Here is a 19,234-nt window from a genome sequence, read left to right on the forward strand (position 1 = left end):
TGGTGGCACATACTGACCTAGCGTACAACGGATGGCCGCTCTGGGCTGCGCTTCTGCTCCAGGTCTTCCAGCTCCAACACCTCCGGGTGCCGCTTTTTACTCCATTTGGGTCTTTGTTCCGAGCAGGCCATATCACTGTCCTCGTAGCCCTCGTGGCTGTAAGCCCGCACCGCACCCGGCAAGCTTGGACGCACTGCGACGGTCACAGAGGCCGTAGCGGTGACGGTGGTGATGGAGCCGCTGGGGCCCGTCAGCTTGGTACAGTAGGCTGGGGGTGTAGTTCTGTGGCCCTGAGGCCTACTACTGTACTGAGTCCTGGAGTTGGGGGGCTGCTGAGTCCACGCGGACCCCTGCTGACACCTTCTCCAGTCTGTAGGCTCCTGAGGGTCCTTGATGTCCAGGGCCGGAGGTGTCTTGTCCGCTCCGTCCTGCAGGACTTCTCCTTGGCTTCCCTTACAAGGCTTCACCAACTGTGAACGAAAAAGAAGATGGATTTAACCTTCCGTGCGGAATAAAGTCAGACGAGAAAATCTATTGCATTAGTCCTGCAGGCGCTGGTGTTCTGGCCACTAGGTGGCGCTTTCTTACTGCAGCCCGCGTTGGCATAGTCTGGGGATACATGGCAACTTGCTGAATGCAACCAACGGCAGTGAATGTGTTGAACTTTCACAGCTTTGGACTGGCGGTGGCGGCCGTGTTGAGGTGCGTTACATTTGCATCTCGCAGTGCGATCACAGACATTATTTTACGTTACGATTCAGCATTGCGACATTGTCAAAAGTCGCCATGTAGCTCTAGCCTAAGGCCGGTCTTGCATGGATGCGTTGGATTCCACGTATGGTAACCCGCAGCGTCTCTGACCACGGTCGGCGACCCCGCATGCCTGCTGTCAGTGAGCTGTAGAGAATTGTTTTTTAGATATTCGTATTTCCTGCGCCGCCGCTAACCGATGACGCAGGTACCTGTGGCCGGGGGTTGGACGGCTGCCATTGGCTTCACTGGAAGCCGTCTGTGTGGAGTCGGCACATACAGAACCCGCTGCGATTGTATTTCCGCAGATCTGGTAGTGTGAGAGCGGCCGATCAGCGAGTGATGGACGATGCCACCTAGTGGCCAGAAAGTCGTAGCCCGACAGTCTCGATAACCTACCATGATTTTGGGGTAGGAGGGGCTCTTGCTGGCTTCCAGCAGGATGTGTGATGGTTTAGGGGGGATGATATAGGGGCTGCGCTCATACAGCTGGGGGTCCTCCTCCTCCATGGCTGTGGTGGCGGTAGTCTCAGAGTAATAGTCAGAGGAGTCCTCCGGGTCACTGAAGCCGGCTTTGTGCTGCATGTAGAAGGCATGATGGTGGTTGAGCTGCGGGGGGTCAGGCGTGGGCGTCGGGAGGCAGTTACTGTTGTCTGCGGGAGTCACCTGAGGATACGAAAAGATTGTGGAAATGCTGGAAGGTCGCCATTCCGATACGTTGTACATGTTGTACTTGGGACTCACCTCAGCCGGGGGGCCGATCAGGGACAGCAGCACCGGGAGCAGCACCAGCCCGTTCAGCAGTCCCAGCACAGTGAGGATGGTCAGCACGGCAAAGAAATACCTGCAGAGAAGAGCGGAGAGCGTCACCCAAAGTCCATATGCCTGCACTACAACTCCCAGCAAGCTGCATTGGCTTCAGCATCTTAAAGGGCCAGTCCTGCTGATGTTAGAGTCTAGGGGCCTGCGGTGTCCCTGGGGATTCCCCCGCTGTTCTCCTCCCTATCCATCCATTCCTACCTAAGGGGGAAGGGAGAGCGCAGGGGACATGGAAAGAGCGTCCTTGGCACAGAATAAAACTGAAGGGTTGACGTGAGCAGAAGTGGGTCAGCGGGCCCCGTGCCAAGAACAAGGTCTGTCCGGACCTTAATGGGGGCTTGAGCTCCGCAGGGAATAAACGAAAGCCCCGGCGGTCCTGATGACGCCAGCAGCACATTCACCCCTGGGAGGAATGCGGCGGGTGAAGGGTTAAGCGCAGCTGCTTCCAAGATGTGAATCAGCAGAGTTCTTAGAAGTGCTGTTTATGTTGGGTGCAGTAATCTCCTGGTTGGGGGGGGGCGCTCCGTGAACGGCTTCAGCTGTTTATACCGCCGCTGTTTACATGAGGGATGGCTCTGCTATTTCCTGATCAGTTGGGACTCGCCGTCTTCCCTCCCGGCTCCTCTAAACAAGACCTCCCAGGCTGCGGCGGCCCTGGAGGAGGTTCAGACTCTGCGTCTTCCTAACTGGAAGCTCCAACCTCTGCAGAGGGCTTTTAGAGATTTCATTTAACCGCTTCATGGCCGCACAGAACGTTCCAGAACATGAAATATTTGCATGAGCTGCAAAAATGCAAAAACCCCAAAGAGCTGAACACCGAGCCCGGACCCCAGCGAAGGGCAGCGGTCCATGCCACACGTCTGGATGCGGTTACTAATGCGGCATGTGCAGGAATTTATGCAAGAAGTATTCCAGGAACAGCGCCACCTTTTTCCATGGGCAGTGTCTGGTACTGCAGTCCCTTGAATTTGACTGAGCTGTAATACCAGATGCAGCTGTGATTCCGATGGGCTGAAGGACACGGATCGGATGGAAAGACCCCACATGGTATACAGCTGAGCTAAAGGGGTCTTCTGTCCACAGTATCGGGGATCAATGTCTGATCGCCGGATCCCCAGTAAAACAGTTCCCCCCTAAATGCCCCTGTGCACTCCATGCACTTCTATGGGAGAGGAGCTGAACAGACTGGTGGTCAAGCATGTGGACCGCGGCTGCACGCAGTGTTATGGGGCACGCAGCTTCCGGGGTTCCAGCAATCAGACATTCATCTCCTGTCCTGTGGATAGGGAATAAAATACGTTTGTGGTTCGACCCCCACCGATCACTAGGAGCTAAAACAGCGGTCGGAGCGCGGTCGCTGACTGGTGGGGGCTTCACATAGCGAAAGTGCAGTTAGACTTTAACGTAAAGCGGGTGCGCTCCGGCTATGCTCGCACATGGCGGATCGCTGCCGTATTCTGTAGGGACAATCCGCAGCGTATTAATGAAGCAACAAGGTGGAAGAGATCCTGTTCGCACCGCGCTAGAAGAACCTGCTCTTTAAATTGACCCGCGGCGCGGATTTTAGATGGCAGCAGATCTTCGGCGCACGTTTAACCTCTTCAGATGAAGGAGTGATATCCACGTCAGACGCAGATTTTAGGGGTTGTGTGGGGGGGCATCAAAATCCGCTGCGTGTGAACGTAACCCAAGACGGAAAATCAACCATAACGCAGCAAGACAGAGAAGAACGGGACGATCGGACGCCAGAACTGTACCTCAATATGAAGTCAAACTCGGATCCCGCTAGCATCAGCACCCCGAGGAGGGTGGATATAGCGCCATCCAGAACAGGGGCAAACATATGCTCTAAGGCGAGTACAGAGCGCTGGTTCCGGTCGCCAATCGCCGTGAGAAATCCCTGCGGGAAAAGTTAGGATGGGGTTAATTCCTGGAAATACAAACAAATAGCAGCATCTAAACAAGGCGCCACAAATGGTAAAACGGTCAACTTACTAAAGCCACGTGAACCGTGAACTCCACTCCGATGCCAACGGAGGCGATGAGGATTACCACAGGGATGGCGCTGAGTTTGATACCGATCAATCCCATAATGCCGAACAACTCCACCGTCATCATAGCCAAGATGAAGACCTAGCGCACAAAGGAGGAGGTTAGCGCAGCGGTCCTAGTGCCCCCCGCGCCATCCTGACTGGCGAGCAATCTGTGGGCACTTACAATGATTCCGGCCGTCCATGGATTGAGCAGGAGGAGGGCGCACACCAGAAACGTACATGCCAGGACGATACTGATCGCCAGGAGGAACCAGTGCCGCAGACCGATGTACTGCTCCCAGAAGAGGAAGGGGTACCCACTGGGGTAGCTGTACACCCCCTGCTCCGCAAACTCCTTGCAGACCGAGCGCACGCTCTCAATGGCCTCAATGAAATCCGATGTCTGGCGCAGACCATTCAGGTAGAAGGGGAACTGAGCAAATTCAATGGGCTCCGCCGCTGGAACTGCGAAAGAGGGGAAATCGGGGTTTAATTCCTCACATAGATGCCAGCATCCATCTACGCATTCACAGCTGGGACGCCGAGGTCCGAGGCGCGGCATGCCGATGCCTCCAACGCTGCTGGCTCCCAGCGTATTAGTAGGCGTCCATCACGGGACGGGACCAGAAGAGGAACTCACTTCGCAGATTTTCACCAGTCGTGTCATATCGATCGTGGATCCACTCAGGGGGCTGAGGGTAAAAATTGGCCTGCGAGGCAGCGTAGCCCAGGGGGTCGTTGCTGACCCATACCGTCAGGTAGATGTAAAAAGCATCATGAGGAACGAGGCCGTTCTCGTCTAACAGTCGCCGACTAGTCAGCTAAGCAGGAGAGGAGAAGACACAACGGGTTAGTGTCATTTAATGACGAGCCTCGCACATTCTCTGCCACGCAAGGAATCTACCTGCTCCAAATTAAAGGGATCCTTCTTGTTTCCCGTCTGGATGAGGAGTTTATACGCCAGGATGCCGTCTTCAGTGCCATTACGATAACTATCCTGTGTGATGCGGCCGGACTGACAGTCCTTGTCGAAAGAATCCTGGAGGCCTGCAGGGTAATTAGCAGAAAACTTTGGTTAAAAACATGAATTTCTGATATTCTTCACCATGTAAAAAAACCTGCATTAAAATGGTCATGGCGTGGATCTCCTCGTATCGCCCTCGCCACCGCAACTGCGTGCAAGACCGCAGACTGTCCTGCGAGGTGCTGCTATAGCATTCCTTGTACTCACCTCTCAGCCAGTCCTGGAAGTAATGCAGCCACATTTTGGGCAAGTCTCTCCCCTCCTCTCGGACAATGTACTTGACGGAGCTGAAGGACTCGTGAAGCTGGTACAAGGACTTCTGAGCCTTGGGGTAGTCGAAGCCCCCCTTTGTAACAATGAACATGTTGTAGAAGGAGAAATATTTGAACTGAGCTGAGATGAAGCTGTACTCCTTGGTCTCGCGAGGAACGATGTCTGTCAGATAGAGTCCGTCATGAACCATGGTGGTCCCATACAAGCCAAGGCCTAGAAGAGCCATGAAGAGAGCGACCACAATGCCCTGGGAAAGGAAGAAGCGCAGAGGTCTCAGTACAGCAAGATCACCGGATCCTGGCAGATCCAATAATGTCTCGGCCACAGAGCTCACCTTCATTTCTGGCTTAAGCAGTAACGGGGCGTACTTCTCGTGGGCAAATTCGGACAGGCTCCACTTCAAGAAGGGAAGAGGGACACACTCGCGTCTGCCTTTGGTTTCATTCACCTGAGACAACAAATCCCGGGTGGAGCTGGAGGGGCTGAAGACCTGAGACCCTAAAGGATCCACGGTGGGGACAATGACAGAGGGCGAGGTGGAGATCTGGGAGGTGGGTGGTAGAATGGTGACCACGTGGTGCCCGGAGGAGTCACACTGGGTGAAGGCCTGGACGGTGGTGGTGATCTGAGTGCTGGTGGTGATGGTGGGATTCCCGTAAGATGATGGATGGTAAGTGTGATTGTCATTGCCGTCGGGCATTTCTTGAGGTTGAATCTGGATCACTCTGGAGGAGCAAGGGCTGCAAGCAAGAAACAAGGGTCACTGACCACTCCCGATTTACCCGGATCACCTGAGAGCCAAACCGACCACAATCTGAAACTTTAAAGCGTAAATGCACTTCAAGAAACTTTTCACAGGTCATAGTGACATATAAACCCTGTTCCTCAGTGGGGGTCCGGGTGCTCAGACCCCGACGGATTGCTGATGTTAAGCGTTGAGCCCCTTCAGCTGTGATCATTAGTTGTCAGCTGAATAGGGTCACACAGAAGTCTATGCGTCTGCTTCCAGCTGCTGAGAAACAATCACAGCCGAAGCGGCTCAATCTCGCCTGAGCACTTCTGCGCCTTCATTTCAGATCGCGGGGGACCTCAGCACCCAGATCCCGGTGATCAAAACTTTTACATGTCACTATGATGTGTCAAAAGTTCCCTGACAGCGGAAATACTCTTTAAAAGTAATAAAGTCGCTGTGACCCCAGACCGCTGCTTCGGCACTGAGTCCTCTGACAGGTGATGTCACCCGGCCCGAAGATCTGGTGATGTCACCCGTGAACCTGTCGAGCATTCTATTGGCTGCAGTGGTCACATGGGTAAACCAAAGATCGGAGAGAAAGCGAGTGGTGTGGGGGGAGGGGGGGGCAGCGCAGCAACGGGAGGCGACTTCTGTTTTTGAATTTTAGATGTGATGCCTGCCCCTCGCTGCCCCAATGTATTATAGGCTAGAAAACCCCTTTAATGAGCACCCCATCAGTCTATAGTACCTACCTGTAGAAGCAGCAGAGGATGTCCAGCCTCTCATCCTCTCGACGCTGCAAATCCAAGCTCAAAATGGCAGGAAAGATGAGCAAAACCATCGCAAAGTTGAACACGACGACAATGGCGGCCTGAAAAGAGAGGGAGGAGCGGGGGTCATCAGCGAGGCGCCAACAACTGGTGATGATGGAGAACATTAGAATCACTTCTGAGTTCACATTCCAGGCGGGACACTGCATATAATCAGTTGTCTCCAGTCCCTCTTATCTCCCGGACCACCCAGAAGGCCAATGCAGCCCCTCCCCCAGCAGCCCCCAGGGGAGTGACATCTTAATGCATCCAAAGCCTTTGTACTGATGTCACCTTTCACCTGAGCAGCCAGGACAATGCCCACTAGAGACCTCTGATGCAGTCTCACCTTTCACTACCCTCAAGGGTCACTGGAAATACAGTCCAGAGCTGGACGGACCCGGCCCCCCATCTACACTGCACTGCAGCGGATTATAGGTGCTGTTACCTGCAAGGAGAACGCCCGAAGTGCCGGGATGGGTACCAGAGCCGCCATGAAGAAAGCAATCATGTTATTGATAGATGTCAGCGCCACACTCGTACCTGTGCGTCTCAGGCATTCACCTGTCCGTTCCTGCCGCAGCAAAGGAGATAACCCAATATTAATGAGATGCGTGGCCGAGGAGGAGGGAGTGGCAAGATGCGGTCTCTGCAATGAGTGCGGCTACTCACCTTTAATGGCGTACTTAGGCCGGTCTCCGTAAAAGCATGCGCCAGTAGGAACATGTCGTCTACACCGATGCCCAGCGCCAGAAACGGCAGCACCTTCAGGGTGAGAGAAGAGTTGCACGCGGCGGTGAGGGGTGTTGAGTAACTTTTTGCACAGCGTCAGCCTCACAGGACGTTGGCTCCTTACCTGGGTTGTGGCAGCGTTGAAGGAGATGCCAAGTAGGGAGCAGAGTCCCAGCCCCGATGCCACAGACAGGGCCACCAGGAGGACGCCGGCCAGGCCCACGGCCCCTTGAGACTTGGAGCAATCCCAGCGCAGCATGGTGACGCAGGCGTAGGCCAGCTGTGGGGAGAGAAGAGTTACTGCAGCCGTCCGCCAAGAGAACCGTTGGATGGCAACCACTACCAACAGGAAGGAATATCAGCCCTACCATCAGCAGGTACCCGCCGGCCACGCGGATGGCGCTGACATCAGAGAAAGACTTCATGATGTCATTCAGGGTGGTGGTGGAGAAGGCGTGGATGTCCTGTGTCGCGTTCTGCGGGACCGACTGCTGTGCCTGCTGTCAATAGACGGCACACTGTTACCATCGGCCTCAGTCTACAATCGGTTGATAACATTACAGGACAGAGTACCAGCGCGCAGGGCCCGACTACCAGCGCGCAGGGCCCGACTACCAGCGCGCAGGGCCCGACTACCAGCGCGCAGGGCCCGACTACCAGCGCGCAGGGCCCGACTACCAGCGCGCAGGGCCCGACTACCAGCGCGCAGGGCCCGACTACCAGAGGGCAGGCCCCGACTACCAGAGGGCAGGGCCCGACTACGGGAGCGCAGGCCCCGACTACGGGAGCGCAGGCCCCGACTAACGGAGCATAGGGCCCGACTATCCGAGCGCAGGGCCCGACTACCAGCGCGCAGGCCCCGACTACCAGCGCGCAGGGCCCGACTACCAGCGCGCAGGGCCCGACTACCAGCGCGCAGGGCCCGACTACCAGCGCGCAGGGCCCGACTACCAGCGCGCAGGGCCCGACTACCAGCGCGCAGGGCCCGACTACCAGCGCGCAGGGCCCGACTACCAGAGGGCAGGCCCCGACTACCAGAGGGCAGGGCCCGACTACGGGAGCGCAGGCCCCGACTACGGGAGCGCAGGCCCCGACTAACGGAGCATAGGGCCCGACTATCCGAGCGCAGGGCCCGACTAGCAGAGCGCAGGGCCTACCACACCGCTGGCCCCGACTACCAGACGGCTGGCCCCGACTACCAGACGGCTGGCCCCGACTACCAGAGGGCAGGCCCCGACTACCAGACCGCAGGGCCCGACTACCAGAGGGCAGGCCCCGACTACCAGACCGCAGGGCCCGACTACCAGAGGGCAGGCCCCGACTACCAGACGGCAGGGCCCGACTACCAGACGGCAGGGCCCGACTACCAGACGGCAGGGCCCGGCAACCAGAGTGCAGAGCCTGGCAACCAGAGTGCAGAGCTCGGCAACCAGAAGGCAGGGCCCGGCTACCAGAGCGCAGGGCCTACCAGAGCATAGGGCCCGACTACCAGACGGCAGGGCCCGACTACCAGAGGGCAGGGTCTGGCTACCAGACCGCAGGCAACGACTACCAGAGGGCAGGGCTTGACAACCAGAGGGCAGGGCCCGGCTACCAGAGCGCGGGAAGAGGTGGCTGAGGTCACCTGATCTCTGGAGGTAAGCCCACCCACATGCATTTACTGACCCCTCAGTGAAGACCACCTCTGGACAAACCATTCTCTATAAATTAGAAAAAGGAGAAAGTGATTTGTGTAAAAATGCCACAAACCTCCACGAACTTCCGCTGCCATGACTCCAAGATGGCGGCTGCCTTCTCTTCATTCCAGTTGATGTCATGGATTTCATAGTCGTCCTTGAAGTGTTCGTAGAGCTGGCCCGGACTCATCAGGAGGTACATGGTCTGCAGAGCTTCAGCGCTGGAAGAAGGGAGAACAATCATTGGGTTGGGCACAGAGGTGGCGGCCGGCCCGGCTCTGGAGGGCAGCACCTGCTCCTTACCTCTTCAGCTCTCCGTTGGATCCTTTGGACATCCCGCCCAGAATCAGCTCCTTCTGCCAGTACATAAACTTCTTAGAGAAGCCATGGCAGCCATTGTGAAGTGTGGCCACAACGTCCGGGGTCTACAATGGAGCAGAGATATTATGAGAGAGCGCCCAAGGCGACGGGAGGAGGCTGCCATATCACTGCCGGAACAAGTACCAACCTCCTGCGACTTCTTGTTGGGGGAGCTTTCTGGACACTCGGAGTTTGAGGGGTCGAGGCAAGGCCGTTCCATGTACGCCTGCCCCACCTCCGCTTTGTCCAGCATCTCTTTGAAGCCATCAAGGCTGGTAAATTGGCTGAGCTCCTCCATCAACTGGATGGGGTCCAAGTTTGTCCACTGAATGTCTCTCCTCCCACTGCAAGAGAAGACGTCCTATTATACACTGCAAGCCGGGGGATTGCTGACAACGCATCATTAAGGAGAATGACAGCAACATATGCTGCAGCGCCGTCCAATCAGGGGAGGCTATACTGACCTACAATAGCTGACCCCTTGATTAGAGCCCTGGCCCGCTCATGATCGCCGCTTGTACGGTAATTCCACCCGTGACCCCGCCGTGCAGCATAAAATCACGTGACAAGTTTTCCGTTTCAGTGTGAATCCACATTTGATGGGAAGATCCGGCAATCGGATCGATTTCCAACGAGGCTGGTCATTGGTGCTAGACTAGCCAGGGTCTCACCACCAACCGCGCGCGGGGGGGGGGGGGAGTGTTCTAGTGTAACAGTGCAGAGAGTATACAGAGAATGGCGCGATCGAGGAAAACATCCAGCGAAAGGGGATCCTGCGGACGGAAACAACTCATCACTGAAAGGGGTCGGAGGAGGATGTCAGGAATCGTTCAGACCAACAGGCTGCACAGTCAGCTGAATACAACGCTGGGGCTCCAACTAACGTGTCCGAACGCACAACTCGCCGTTCCTCCACACGGATGGTATAACAGAAAGACTCCAGCGGGCAAAAGAGCGCAAAACTTGTATCACTGAGCAGCGGAGAAACATCTCCTGGTCAGATGGAGCCAGATTTATGTTGCTGATAGAAGATCAGAATTTGGTGCAAACAGCATGAATCGCTGACCCCTTCCTGTCAGCCGGTCAGAACATGTCAGCACCGCCATCTAATCTGGGACAGCTACAAGAAGCTTCCTGTCCGCAGGGGCCGGTATTCCTGCAGGTTTCCTCACTGAGTGGGATCTACGCCACAACAAATTGCTACAGATCTGAGGGCCAAAGAAGTCCAACTCTACTATATGGAGGGTCCTGAATAAAGGGGGCTTCAGGGATATTAGATAAAGGTCAGGGGTCTAACAAACTGATAGTCATGGGCTATATACTGATACCCATGATGATGGCGTTGTGAGAATTGGTCATAGTGGGGAACCCTTTCCATGGACCAGACTACCTGGGATGCCGGATTATCAGGGCTCTCCCGTAGAAATGATGTCTGGATTACGGGGCAGCCCCGCTCAGCCTCCGCCCAGAGTCGCCGACTATTTTCCATCTTAAGCACCAGAGGATGGACGGTGAAAAAAATGTGATATTAAATCTCTTTTTGTTATTTAAATGTCTAATGGCGGCTTTCTCCCCCTTGTAAGATGCGAGTTGGGGCTGCGTCCCCCACCCAACGCGGAGCATGTATTATCCTGTTACACAGGGGAACAAAGCTGCGTACTCCCACTGCAGCGGCACGTAGCGCAAGTCAGGGCAATTAGCAGCAACTCACTAACATCTTGATAGACCGGGAATCCCTGCAAGGAATTCTGGGAAGAAGGAACCTGCGGCTGCTGCACGAAGGACGATGAGAAATGTGGAATGAGTATCACTAAAGACACAGAGAAGCCCTAAGGTGAGATTAAAGGACAGCTAAGACACTGCAGACATCAATTCCTCAAGCTCTCTGATTGCTGGTGGTGAATAGAAACATTGTCCTCATCTAGTCCTGCTGGTCTGGTTACAATGTATCAGTGCCATCATCCTGGGAGCCGGAGGCAAGACAGAAATCTGCAGCGCTGATACATTGTAACAAGCGCAGCAGCTGTGTGGGCATCTAGAGCTAAAATGCAGAAGTTACAAATGTCTAATTGCACGATGTTCAGGATCGGCGCGGACCACCAGTTCCAGGAAGGGGGGCACTAGAGAGACCGGATTCTGGTTGTTGCTACCATAGAAGCATTCTCAGGGCTCTCCAAGCTCCAGTGAGCTTGAAATCTGGCAACTGATGGGTTAACAGGGAGCAAAGAAAATTCTCCCATGAAAAGGGAACATCTACTTCTATCTGTGCCCCCCCAAACAACTGGCTTATAGAGGCGATGGGTCCTTGCAGACCCTCTTTGGATGCTGGGAAATTCACCATTTTACCCGTCCAAAGGATGTGATGACCCCACGTAACAAGTTCTGTGTTTTCTCAAGCCCCCAGATAAAGGGAGGTGAACGAGGGGGAGGAAGGAGAGGGGGAGAGGGAGGAGGAGGAGGAGGTAGGTGGAGGGGGGCAGCTTTATTTTACTGCCTCTCCATGGTCCAAAACAACCCCGAGCGCAGAACACTTGAAGGCCCGAAAAGAAAAAAAACCCCTTGGGCCCACCAATCATTAGGCCATCGAGAAAGAGAGGGAGAAGATTGTATCAACGCAAGAAAAAGATACAAAGTCCTCCTCCCCCAGAGCGACTCCGCCGCCAGGGACATTAGTGGAGAAGGGGACACAACACAGAGAAGTGCTCTGGTGGGTGAGGGAGGGGTAGTGCAATAATTCATTAAATCTGGCCAGAAACGAGGCTGATTCTTCCAGATTCCCACATACCAAGCGGCTGGCAGTTGCTTCCACAGTGAAGTCCCTTTATCCGTCCTTTTTTTGCTTCACTGAAGCCAACTCAACGCTTTTGTTTTTTGCACACATTACTGCTCCTTTGTTCTGCAGCCTCTCCCTCTGACACTCAAGAGGGAGAGATCCCCAAGGCTGAACTCAAGTGGAAGAAGCGAGAGCCTAAAAACCACCAATATAGGCCGCGTGGACAGAACCAGCTGGTCGGGGCATGCAGGCAATGTCACCGGGCAATGCAGACTTACCGAGCTGAACATTAGAATCAGTGTATCTAGCGTAAGGATCTTGTCCACTCAGCTGCTGGATGAGATTCAAGAGAGGGAATCCGTCAGCAGGCAGAGGAGAAGGATCCGTCAGCAGGCAGATTTAGAAGGATCCGTCAGCAGGCAGATTCAGGAAAAGGATCCGTCAGCAGGCAGATTCAGGAAAAGGATCCGCCAGCAGGCAGATTCAGGAAAAGGATCCGCCAGCAGGCAGATTCAGGAAAAGGATCCGCCAGCAGGCAGATTCAGGAAAAGGATCCGCCAGCAGGCAGATTCAGGAAAAGGATCCGCCAGCAGGCAGATTCAGGAAAAGGATCCGCCAGCAGGCAGATTCAGAAAAAGGATCCGCCAGCAGGCAGATTCAGGAAAAGGATCCGCCAGCAGGCAGATTCAGGAAAAGGATCCGCCAGCAGGCAGATTCAGGAGAAGGATCCGCCAGCAGGCAGATTCAGGAGAAGGATCCGCCAGCAGGCAGATTCAGGAGAAGGATCCGCCAGCAGGCAGATTCAGGAGAAGGATCCGCCAGCAGGCAGATTCAGGAGAAGGATCCGCCAGCAGGCAGATTCAGGAGAAGGATCCGCCAGCAGGCAGATTCAGGAGAAGGATCCGCCAGCAGGCAGGTTCAGGAGAAGGATCCGCCAGCAGGTATGTTCAGGAGAAGGATCCGCCAGCAGGTATGTTCAGGAAAAGGATCCGCCAGCAGGCAGATTCAGGAAAAGGATCCGCCAGCAGGCAGATTCAGGAAAAGGATCCGCCAGCAGGCAGATTCAGGAAAAGGATCCGCCAGCAGGCAGATTCAGGAGAAGGATCCGCCAGCAGGCAGATTCAGGAGAAGGATCCGCCAGCAGGCAGATTCAGGAGAAGGATCCGCCAGCAGGCAGATTCAGGAGAAGGATCCGCCAGCAGGCAGATTCAGGAGAAGGATCCGCCAGCAGGCAGATTCAGGAGAAGGATCCGCCAGCAGGCAGATTCAGGAGAAGGATCCGCCAGCAGGCAGATTCAGGAGAAGGATCCGCCAGCAGGCAGATTCAGGAGAAGGATCCGCCAGCAGGCAGATTCAGGAGAAGGATCCGCCAGCAGGCAGATTCAGGAGAAGGATCCGCCAGCAGGCAGGTTCAGGAGAAGGATCCGCCAGCAGGCAGGTTCAGGAGAAGGATCCGCCAGCAGGCAGGTTCAGGAGAAGGATCCGCCAGCAGGTATGTTCAGGAGAAGGATCCGCCAGCAGGTATGTTCAGGAGAAGGATCCGCCAGCAGGTAGATTCAGGAGAAGGATCCGCCAGCAGGTAGATTCAGGAGAAGGATCCGCCAGCAGGTAGATTCAGGAGAAGGATCCGCCAGCAGGTATGTTCAGGAGAAGGATCCGCCAGCAGGTATGTTCAGGAGAAGGATCCGCCAGCAGGTATGTTCAGGAGAAGGATCCGCCAGCAGGTATGTTCAGGAGAAGGATCCGCCAGCAGGTATGTTCAGGAGAAGGATCCGCCAGCACTTAGATTCAGGAGAAGGATCCGCCAGCACTTAGATTCAGGAGAAGGATCCGCCAGCACTTAGATTCAGGAGAAGGATCCGCCAGCACTTAGATTCAGGAGAAGGATCCGCCAGCACTTAGATTTAGGAGAAGGATCCGCCAGCACTTAGATTTAGGAGAAGGATCCGCCAGCACTTAGATTCAGGAGAAGGATCCGCCAGCACTTAGATTCAGGAGAAGGATCCGCCAGCAAGTAGATTCAGGAGAAGGATCCATCAAAGGGATTAATCAGCATGTAGATTCAGAGGATGGATCCGTCAGCAAGAAGATTCAGGAAAAGGATCCGTCAGCAAGAAGATTCAGGAAAAGGATCAGTCAGCAAGAAGATTCAGGAAAAGGATCCGTCAGCAAAAAGATTCAGGAAAAGGATCCGTCAGCAAAAAGATTCAGGAAAAGGATCCGTCAGCAAAAAGATTCAGGAAAAGGATCCGTCAGCAAAAAGATTCAGGAAAAGGATCCGTCAGCAAAAAGATTCAGGAAAAGGATCCGTCAGCAAAAAGATTCAGGAAAAGGATCCGTCAGCAAAAAGATTCAGGAAAAGGATCCGTCAGCAAAAAGATTCAGGAAAAGGATCCGTCAGCAAAAAGATTCAGGAAAAGGATCCGTCAGCAAAAAGATTCAGGAAAAGGATGCGTCAGCAAAAAGATTCAGGAAAAGGATGCGTCAGCAAAAAGATTCAGGAAAAGGATCCGTCAGCAGGAAGATTCAGGAAAAGGATCCGTCAGCAGGAAGATTCAGGAAAAGGATCCGTCAGCAGGAAGATTCAGGAAAAGGATCCGTCAGCAGGAAGATTCAGGAAAAGGATCCGTCAGCAGGAAGATCCAGGAAAAGGATCCGTCAGCAGGAAGATCCAGGAAAAGGATCCGTCAGCAGGAAGATCCAGGAAAAGGATCCGTCAGCAGGAAGATCCAGGAAAAGGATCCGTCAGCAGGAAGATCCAGGAAAAGGATGTCCCACTCTCCTCTCTTTTCGCGTCCATCTCTCCGTGACTCGCTCTCCTCTTTTTCTTTGCCCGTCTCTCCACGTTTCGCTCCTTCTTCATCCGTCTCTCCATGTTTTGCTTTCCTTCTCTTCCCTGGTCCCTCTCTCCTTCTCTCGCTCTGTCTCCCTCGCTCACTCGCTTCTCCCCTCTCTTTTACAGTTCTTTATTCCACCAGCGGACTGAATAATGGCAGCATTTCAATTTGTTTAGCGACTGAAGCCATTTACAGCATCATTAGCATGAGAATACGTTCTGTTACCATTTGCTGACAAAGCAGGCGCTCAGCTTGGGCCCCATATAGATAAACACACTTGTAAACACAAAGAATAGCGCCTATTGTCCCCGCTTCCATCTTCTGTCACCCCCACCATTTCCACTTACACCCACCCAAAGCCTCTGCTGCTCTCCTCACTCCCCCGGCCTTAATAGACACATAATTGCCAGAGTGAGATTGAGGGGGGCGAGCGGGGAGATAAGTCCTGCGGGGGGCGACACCAGCTCAGTCAAGGTTGCCACAATGTGTAAATCTCTGGAGGGATGACACTCTCCTGCGCCGCCATGATAGTGACAGAAAGCTGACAAGCTCCATTATCCATCTGTCATGTTTGTTTAAAAGGCAGCTCAGAAGACCACCGTCAATTTATAGAATCCCCCGGCAACTGGACGCAAAAACGGAACTCGCTCAGTGATGCCCTAAAACCCACAACCCCTCTCTGCGTGGGCCTGACACGAGGGGGTAAGAGACCGCTGATTAAAAAGGAAGAACTTACGGTAAGTAGGCGGAGCCTCCCTGCAGCTGCGACCCTTCCCAAAAACAGTCCAAGGGAGTGATGACGACGCACGGAAAAAGCTTCTCGATCATCTGCAAGACAGAATCGATGTTATAAAACTGCCTGAAGGCCCCCAATATGATATCAGTGCATCCGCCGCTGGCCGTCCTCACCCGCTCGATCATCCCGTTCTCGATTATGGGGACGCCCGACTTGTAGCAGATCTTGTTCAGATCCCACGACCTGCAAGGAGAAGAAACCGGTCAGGGGTGCAGCCAAGACAACTTCCTGAACAGACAAAGCCTTCCCATACAGCTCTGCCTTCCAAGAGGTTCTGCAGCATCTCGGCCTGGCACTTACTTTCCATACATGGAGACCTGCACTTTGCTAGCAGCCAGAGCAGCGCTGAGGTGCAGCAGGAGCGCCTCGTGCGTCAGGATATTTTCGCCTTCCTTCTTCGGGGTCTGGATGAGCATTTGGGAGGTGTAGACGGACTCCTCGCCCATCTTCTCCTTCGTGTAGCTCAGCTCCTGGCTCACCCGGCTTCCCGCTGGAGGAAGGAAGAGCGTTAATATTTAGCGTTAGGATCTGACATTAGAGCAGGCGTTCGTATCCTCCTGTCTGCTGGAGCACAAGGGGTTAACGCCTGGCTGTCGGAACGCGCTCTCGGGCTGTGGGAACGCGACGTCCAGGGATTCACCGCGCCGCCTGCGAACTTTGGAAGCAAGAAAGAAAGTTTCTTGTCATTAGTGTTAATTTGAAGGAGCGCCGGTCCATCTGGGCATCAAAGCCCATTGAGGAGCCGAGGAATGCCAACTCCCTAATTAACCCGGAGAAGAGGCATGAAAGGAGGCTGAGGAGACAAACTTCAAAGTGTGGGGGGGGGGGGCGCGGAGGGATCGGGCCAGCATTGGGGTGCGTCAGGCGAGCACCTACCTACAGTACAACCCCAGGTAGTGGGAGGCCTGTGGAGGCGCTAACGTCCCGCAGCATCAGCGGGCGGAGCAGAGATCCAGGGTATTAGCAGGAAGCCTTGTACTGACATGTTTTATGTGGTCTTCCTGCATCCATCTGGACCACCCAAGGTGGAGGCGCATCCCTCATCTGCTCGCCATGTGCTGCTCTCCCACGCAAGGAGAGAAACCTCTAGGAATAGAAGTGGCGCTAAGCGTCTGCCAACCGGCGAGGACACCGGGTATAAATAGCAAAACTAGCCGTCACTGTGAGGCGAGGAGCGGCTGCAGCGGCAAAAGTCAAAATGTGGCCCCCTGCTGGGACAAGATTCCTTAAAGGGACAGCGCTTCAAAAGGAACATCACGGTGTCCCCACTGCCCCTTACTAATAACAGGGGGTCCCCGCTGTCCTGTCAGGACCCCTCAGCAGGAGCAGCAGTCTGGGAATCGGGATGAGGGTCAGAAGGCCGCCCTCCGCTCCGTAATAAAGGGGTCCCAGGCAGTCGGCTACCTGATCTACAGACCCCCCATCAGCGTCTTGTATCACCGACGCGAGGCTCCTGCGGCCCCTAAATACCTGCAGTACAGCTTTTATGAACGGGGTCTTTACAGGGTCGGCAGCAGGTTTTGCCTGGCACGGCCGTTTTCTTCACCCTGGTTGACTGCCGCTCTGGAATGGCGCGGCCCGTGCGCGGTATATTATGTAGCAGAGGTCCTGGCTGCACATCATGTGGCGCCTCCTAAAACGTGCAGGTGAGCGCCTCGCGTGCCTCGTGTGCGCACAGTCTCCGTATTTCTGGGGGAAGTTTCACACCCCGACTTTGCAACGTCATTAACTCCTCGCTGTCCACAGCGCCTCGAACCGAGAGGATATACAAAAGATGGCCGAATGTTTGCTGCATCTTTCACCTTGTCTGCATCTGTCAGTCCCGGCCCGCCGGCGAGCCCAGCAGCGGCATCTCCGGGTGCCGGAAGGGGTTAACGCTGCTTTTTTCCGTCCTCTCTGCACCCAGTCATGTTTAAACAGGAAGCTTCCCACCCGACAAGTTTCCTTCCAGTTACAGATGTGATAACAAGCACACACACAGCGCTCCGAGCCGCTGCCAGCGCACACACCGCCCTGGCACCGGCCGCGCAACCAAAATAATGGCAGCGTCCCAGTGCAGGCAGCCATCACAACGGGGAAGGCGTGAGCCGCCGCGATTCTGACCGATCACACGAGAGCGCTTCGCAAGACAGAATCTCCTCTGTAAGGAGCGTGCTGCGCAAATCTTAATCAGGTCCTTCTGGATTCGGAACACTCCTGTAATCCGGCACCGGACTGGCCAATACTCTGGATTATTGGACTGTCAAAGTACGCTCGCTTGGTGGCTTTTTGCCGTGATGTGCGCAGGATCCGCGCCCTCCAAGTGCCCCGTTTGACCTCAATACAGCACGGAATTTTCCCAGACGTAGATCTGATATCTGCGTGCGAAAAAACGAAGCGGCGTCACTTTTTGGGAATTCTCACGCGGATTTGCTCATTTAAAGGTTCTTATTCAGTAAACTGAAGCGCAAATCCGAGGCAGAAATCTCGCCAACTCAGCGCTGGAGGCGGAGCCAGCGCAGAAAACTGCTGTGTGAAAATAGTGTGAAAATCCGCATCTGAGGCATCGCGTCCGGGCGGGATCCCCCAGCGGTTTACCGCTGCCTCTAGATAGCGGGTCTGCCGGAGTATGGCTGCGAATGCGCGGTGCATCCCTGCGTCGCACACGACACGCGCCGTGGGACTCCTCCCCGTGTTATAGCGAGCTGCGTATGAGTCATAATATACAGAAGCTGCCTTACAGACGGTGAACCTGCCGGATTACCAGACTGTCTGGATTACTGGGCTGTCATGGTGAGAGCAGCCCAACATGATATTAGGAAAGGGGCGTAATCAACGCAAAAGCATCAAGAAATGAGGGGGCGTGGCGGCGAGGTACATTTGGGTACAATGTCTTGCCCCGCCCCCACATTCTCCCCCTGAGACCCCTTTACCCTGTGATGTCACAGCCAGCAGCGACCCCACAAGCAACGTCGGGGGGCTTTGGGCTGGATTGAAGAGTGTTGCTTACAAAGACGCGCCCCCCCTCCCCCGAGGGCGTTTCACCGGCGCCAGACGACACAGAGCCCAAAACGTAGCCGCTTCCATTACGGAGCCGCGACCAATCGCCTCCCTCCACATCATCGTACCAACGAGAAACTACTGGGTGTTTTCGGCACACTCCTCCAATAAATGGCGCAGTCAGGGAGCGCGGCGTCCATCACCTCAGTCACCAGGACTAAAGGGTTAGAAAAACATGGCTGAACTTTTAACAGAAACAGCGCCACTTTCTGCAGAGGCGGGACAGCAATGCCAGGCACCGCCACAGGGAAGAGTGGCGCTGTGTGTGAGAAAATATCACCCACGCAATTTGTGTTTCTAGGATACAGAGTGCCGCTACCAAGCGCTTCAAGACTGCTACTGAATCCAAGGCCACACCCACTGCGCCAAACTCCTCCAATGCGCCTCATAATAATGTCACCACAGGACGGTACAGTCGGCCATCGGTGGCGCTCCAGTAATACCAATATATTCATGAATGCGGCGATAATTCAGCGCACGGATAACGAGTGATTTGACTAATTTCAGCGCCACAGGTGCGAACGTCCGGGGCATTTTATCACTGTAGCCCCCAATATAATAACAAAGCCCGGTCATACCA

General features: G+C 54.7%; 1 protein-coding gene across 3 annotated transcripts in view; it reads right to left on the bottom strand.

Annotated features, from left to right (window-relative positions):
• The window catches only part of PTCH2 (patched 2), a 30,480-nt gene that overhangs the window by 2,407 nt on the left and 8,839 nt on the right, over positions 1-19,234 (bottom strand). Inside the window, exons 1-22 of one of the 3 annotated variants that reach the window (XM_066598015.1) lie at positions 17,418-17,520; positions 15,916-16,105; positions 15,729-15,798; positions 15,556-15,647; positions 9,358-9,553; positions 9,153-9,274; positions 8,923-9,070; positions 7,542-7,673; positions 7,298-7,453; positions 7,114-7,206; positions 6,890-7,015; positions 6,385-6,503; positions 5,234-5,639; positions 4,834-5,146; positions 4,507-4,649; positions 4,243-4,423; positions 3,787-4,067; positions 3,565-3,702; positions 3,327-3,469; positions 1,495-1,594; positions 1,150-1,416; positions 18-470 (exon numbers count right to left, since the gene is read on the bottom strand). In XM_066598015.1, coding sequence (XP_066454112.1) covers positions 18-470; positions 1,150-1,416; positions 1,495-1,594; positions 3,327-3,469; positions 3,565-3,702; positions 3,787-4,067; positions 4,243-4,423; positions 4,507-4,649; positions 4,834-5,146; positions 5,234-5,639; positions 6,385-6,503; positions 6,890-7,015; positions 7,114-7,206; positions 7,298-7,453; positions 7,542-7,673; positions 8,923-9,070; positions 9,153-9,274; positions 9,358-9,553; positions 15,556-15,647; positions 15,729-15,798; positions 15,916-16,061 — 3,825 coding nt within the window. In that variant the 5' untranslated portion in view covers positions 16,062-16,105; positions 17,418-17,520. The other 2 variants (XM_066598016.1, XM_066598014.1) reach the window with 2 other exon arrangements.

This window comes from Eleutherodactylus coqui, chromosome 3, assembly GCF_035609145.1.
Source record: "Eleutherodactylus coqui strain aEleCoq1 chromosome 3, aEleCoq1.hap1, whole genome shotgun sequence".
NCBI lineage: Eukaryota > Metazoa > Chordata > Amphibia > Anura > Eleutherodactylidae > Eleutherodactylus > Eleutherodactylus coqui.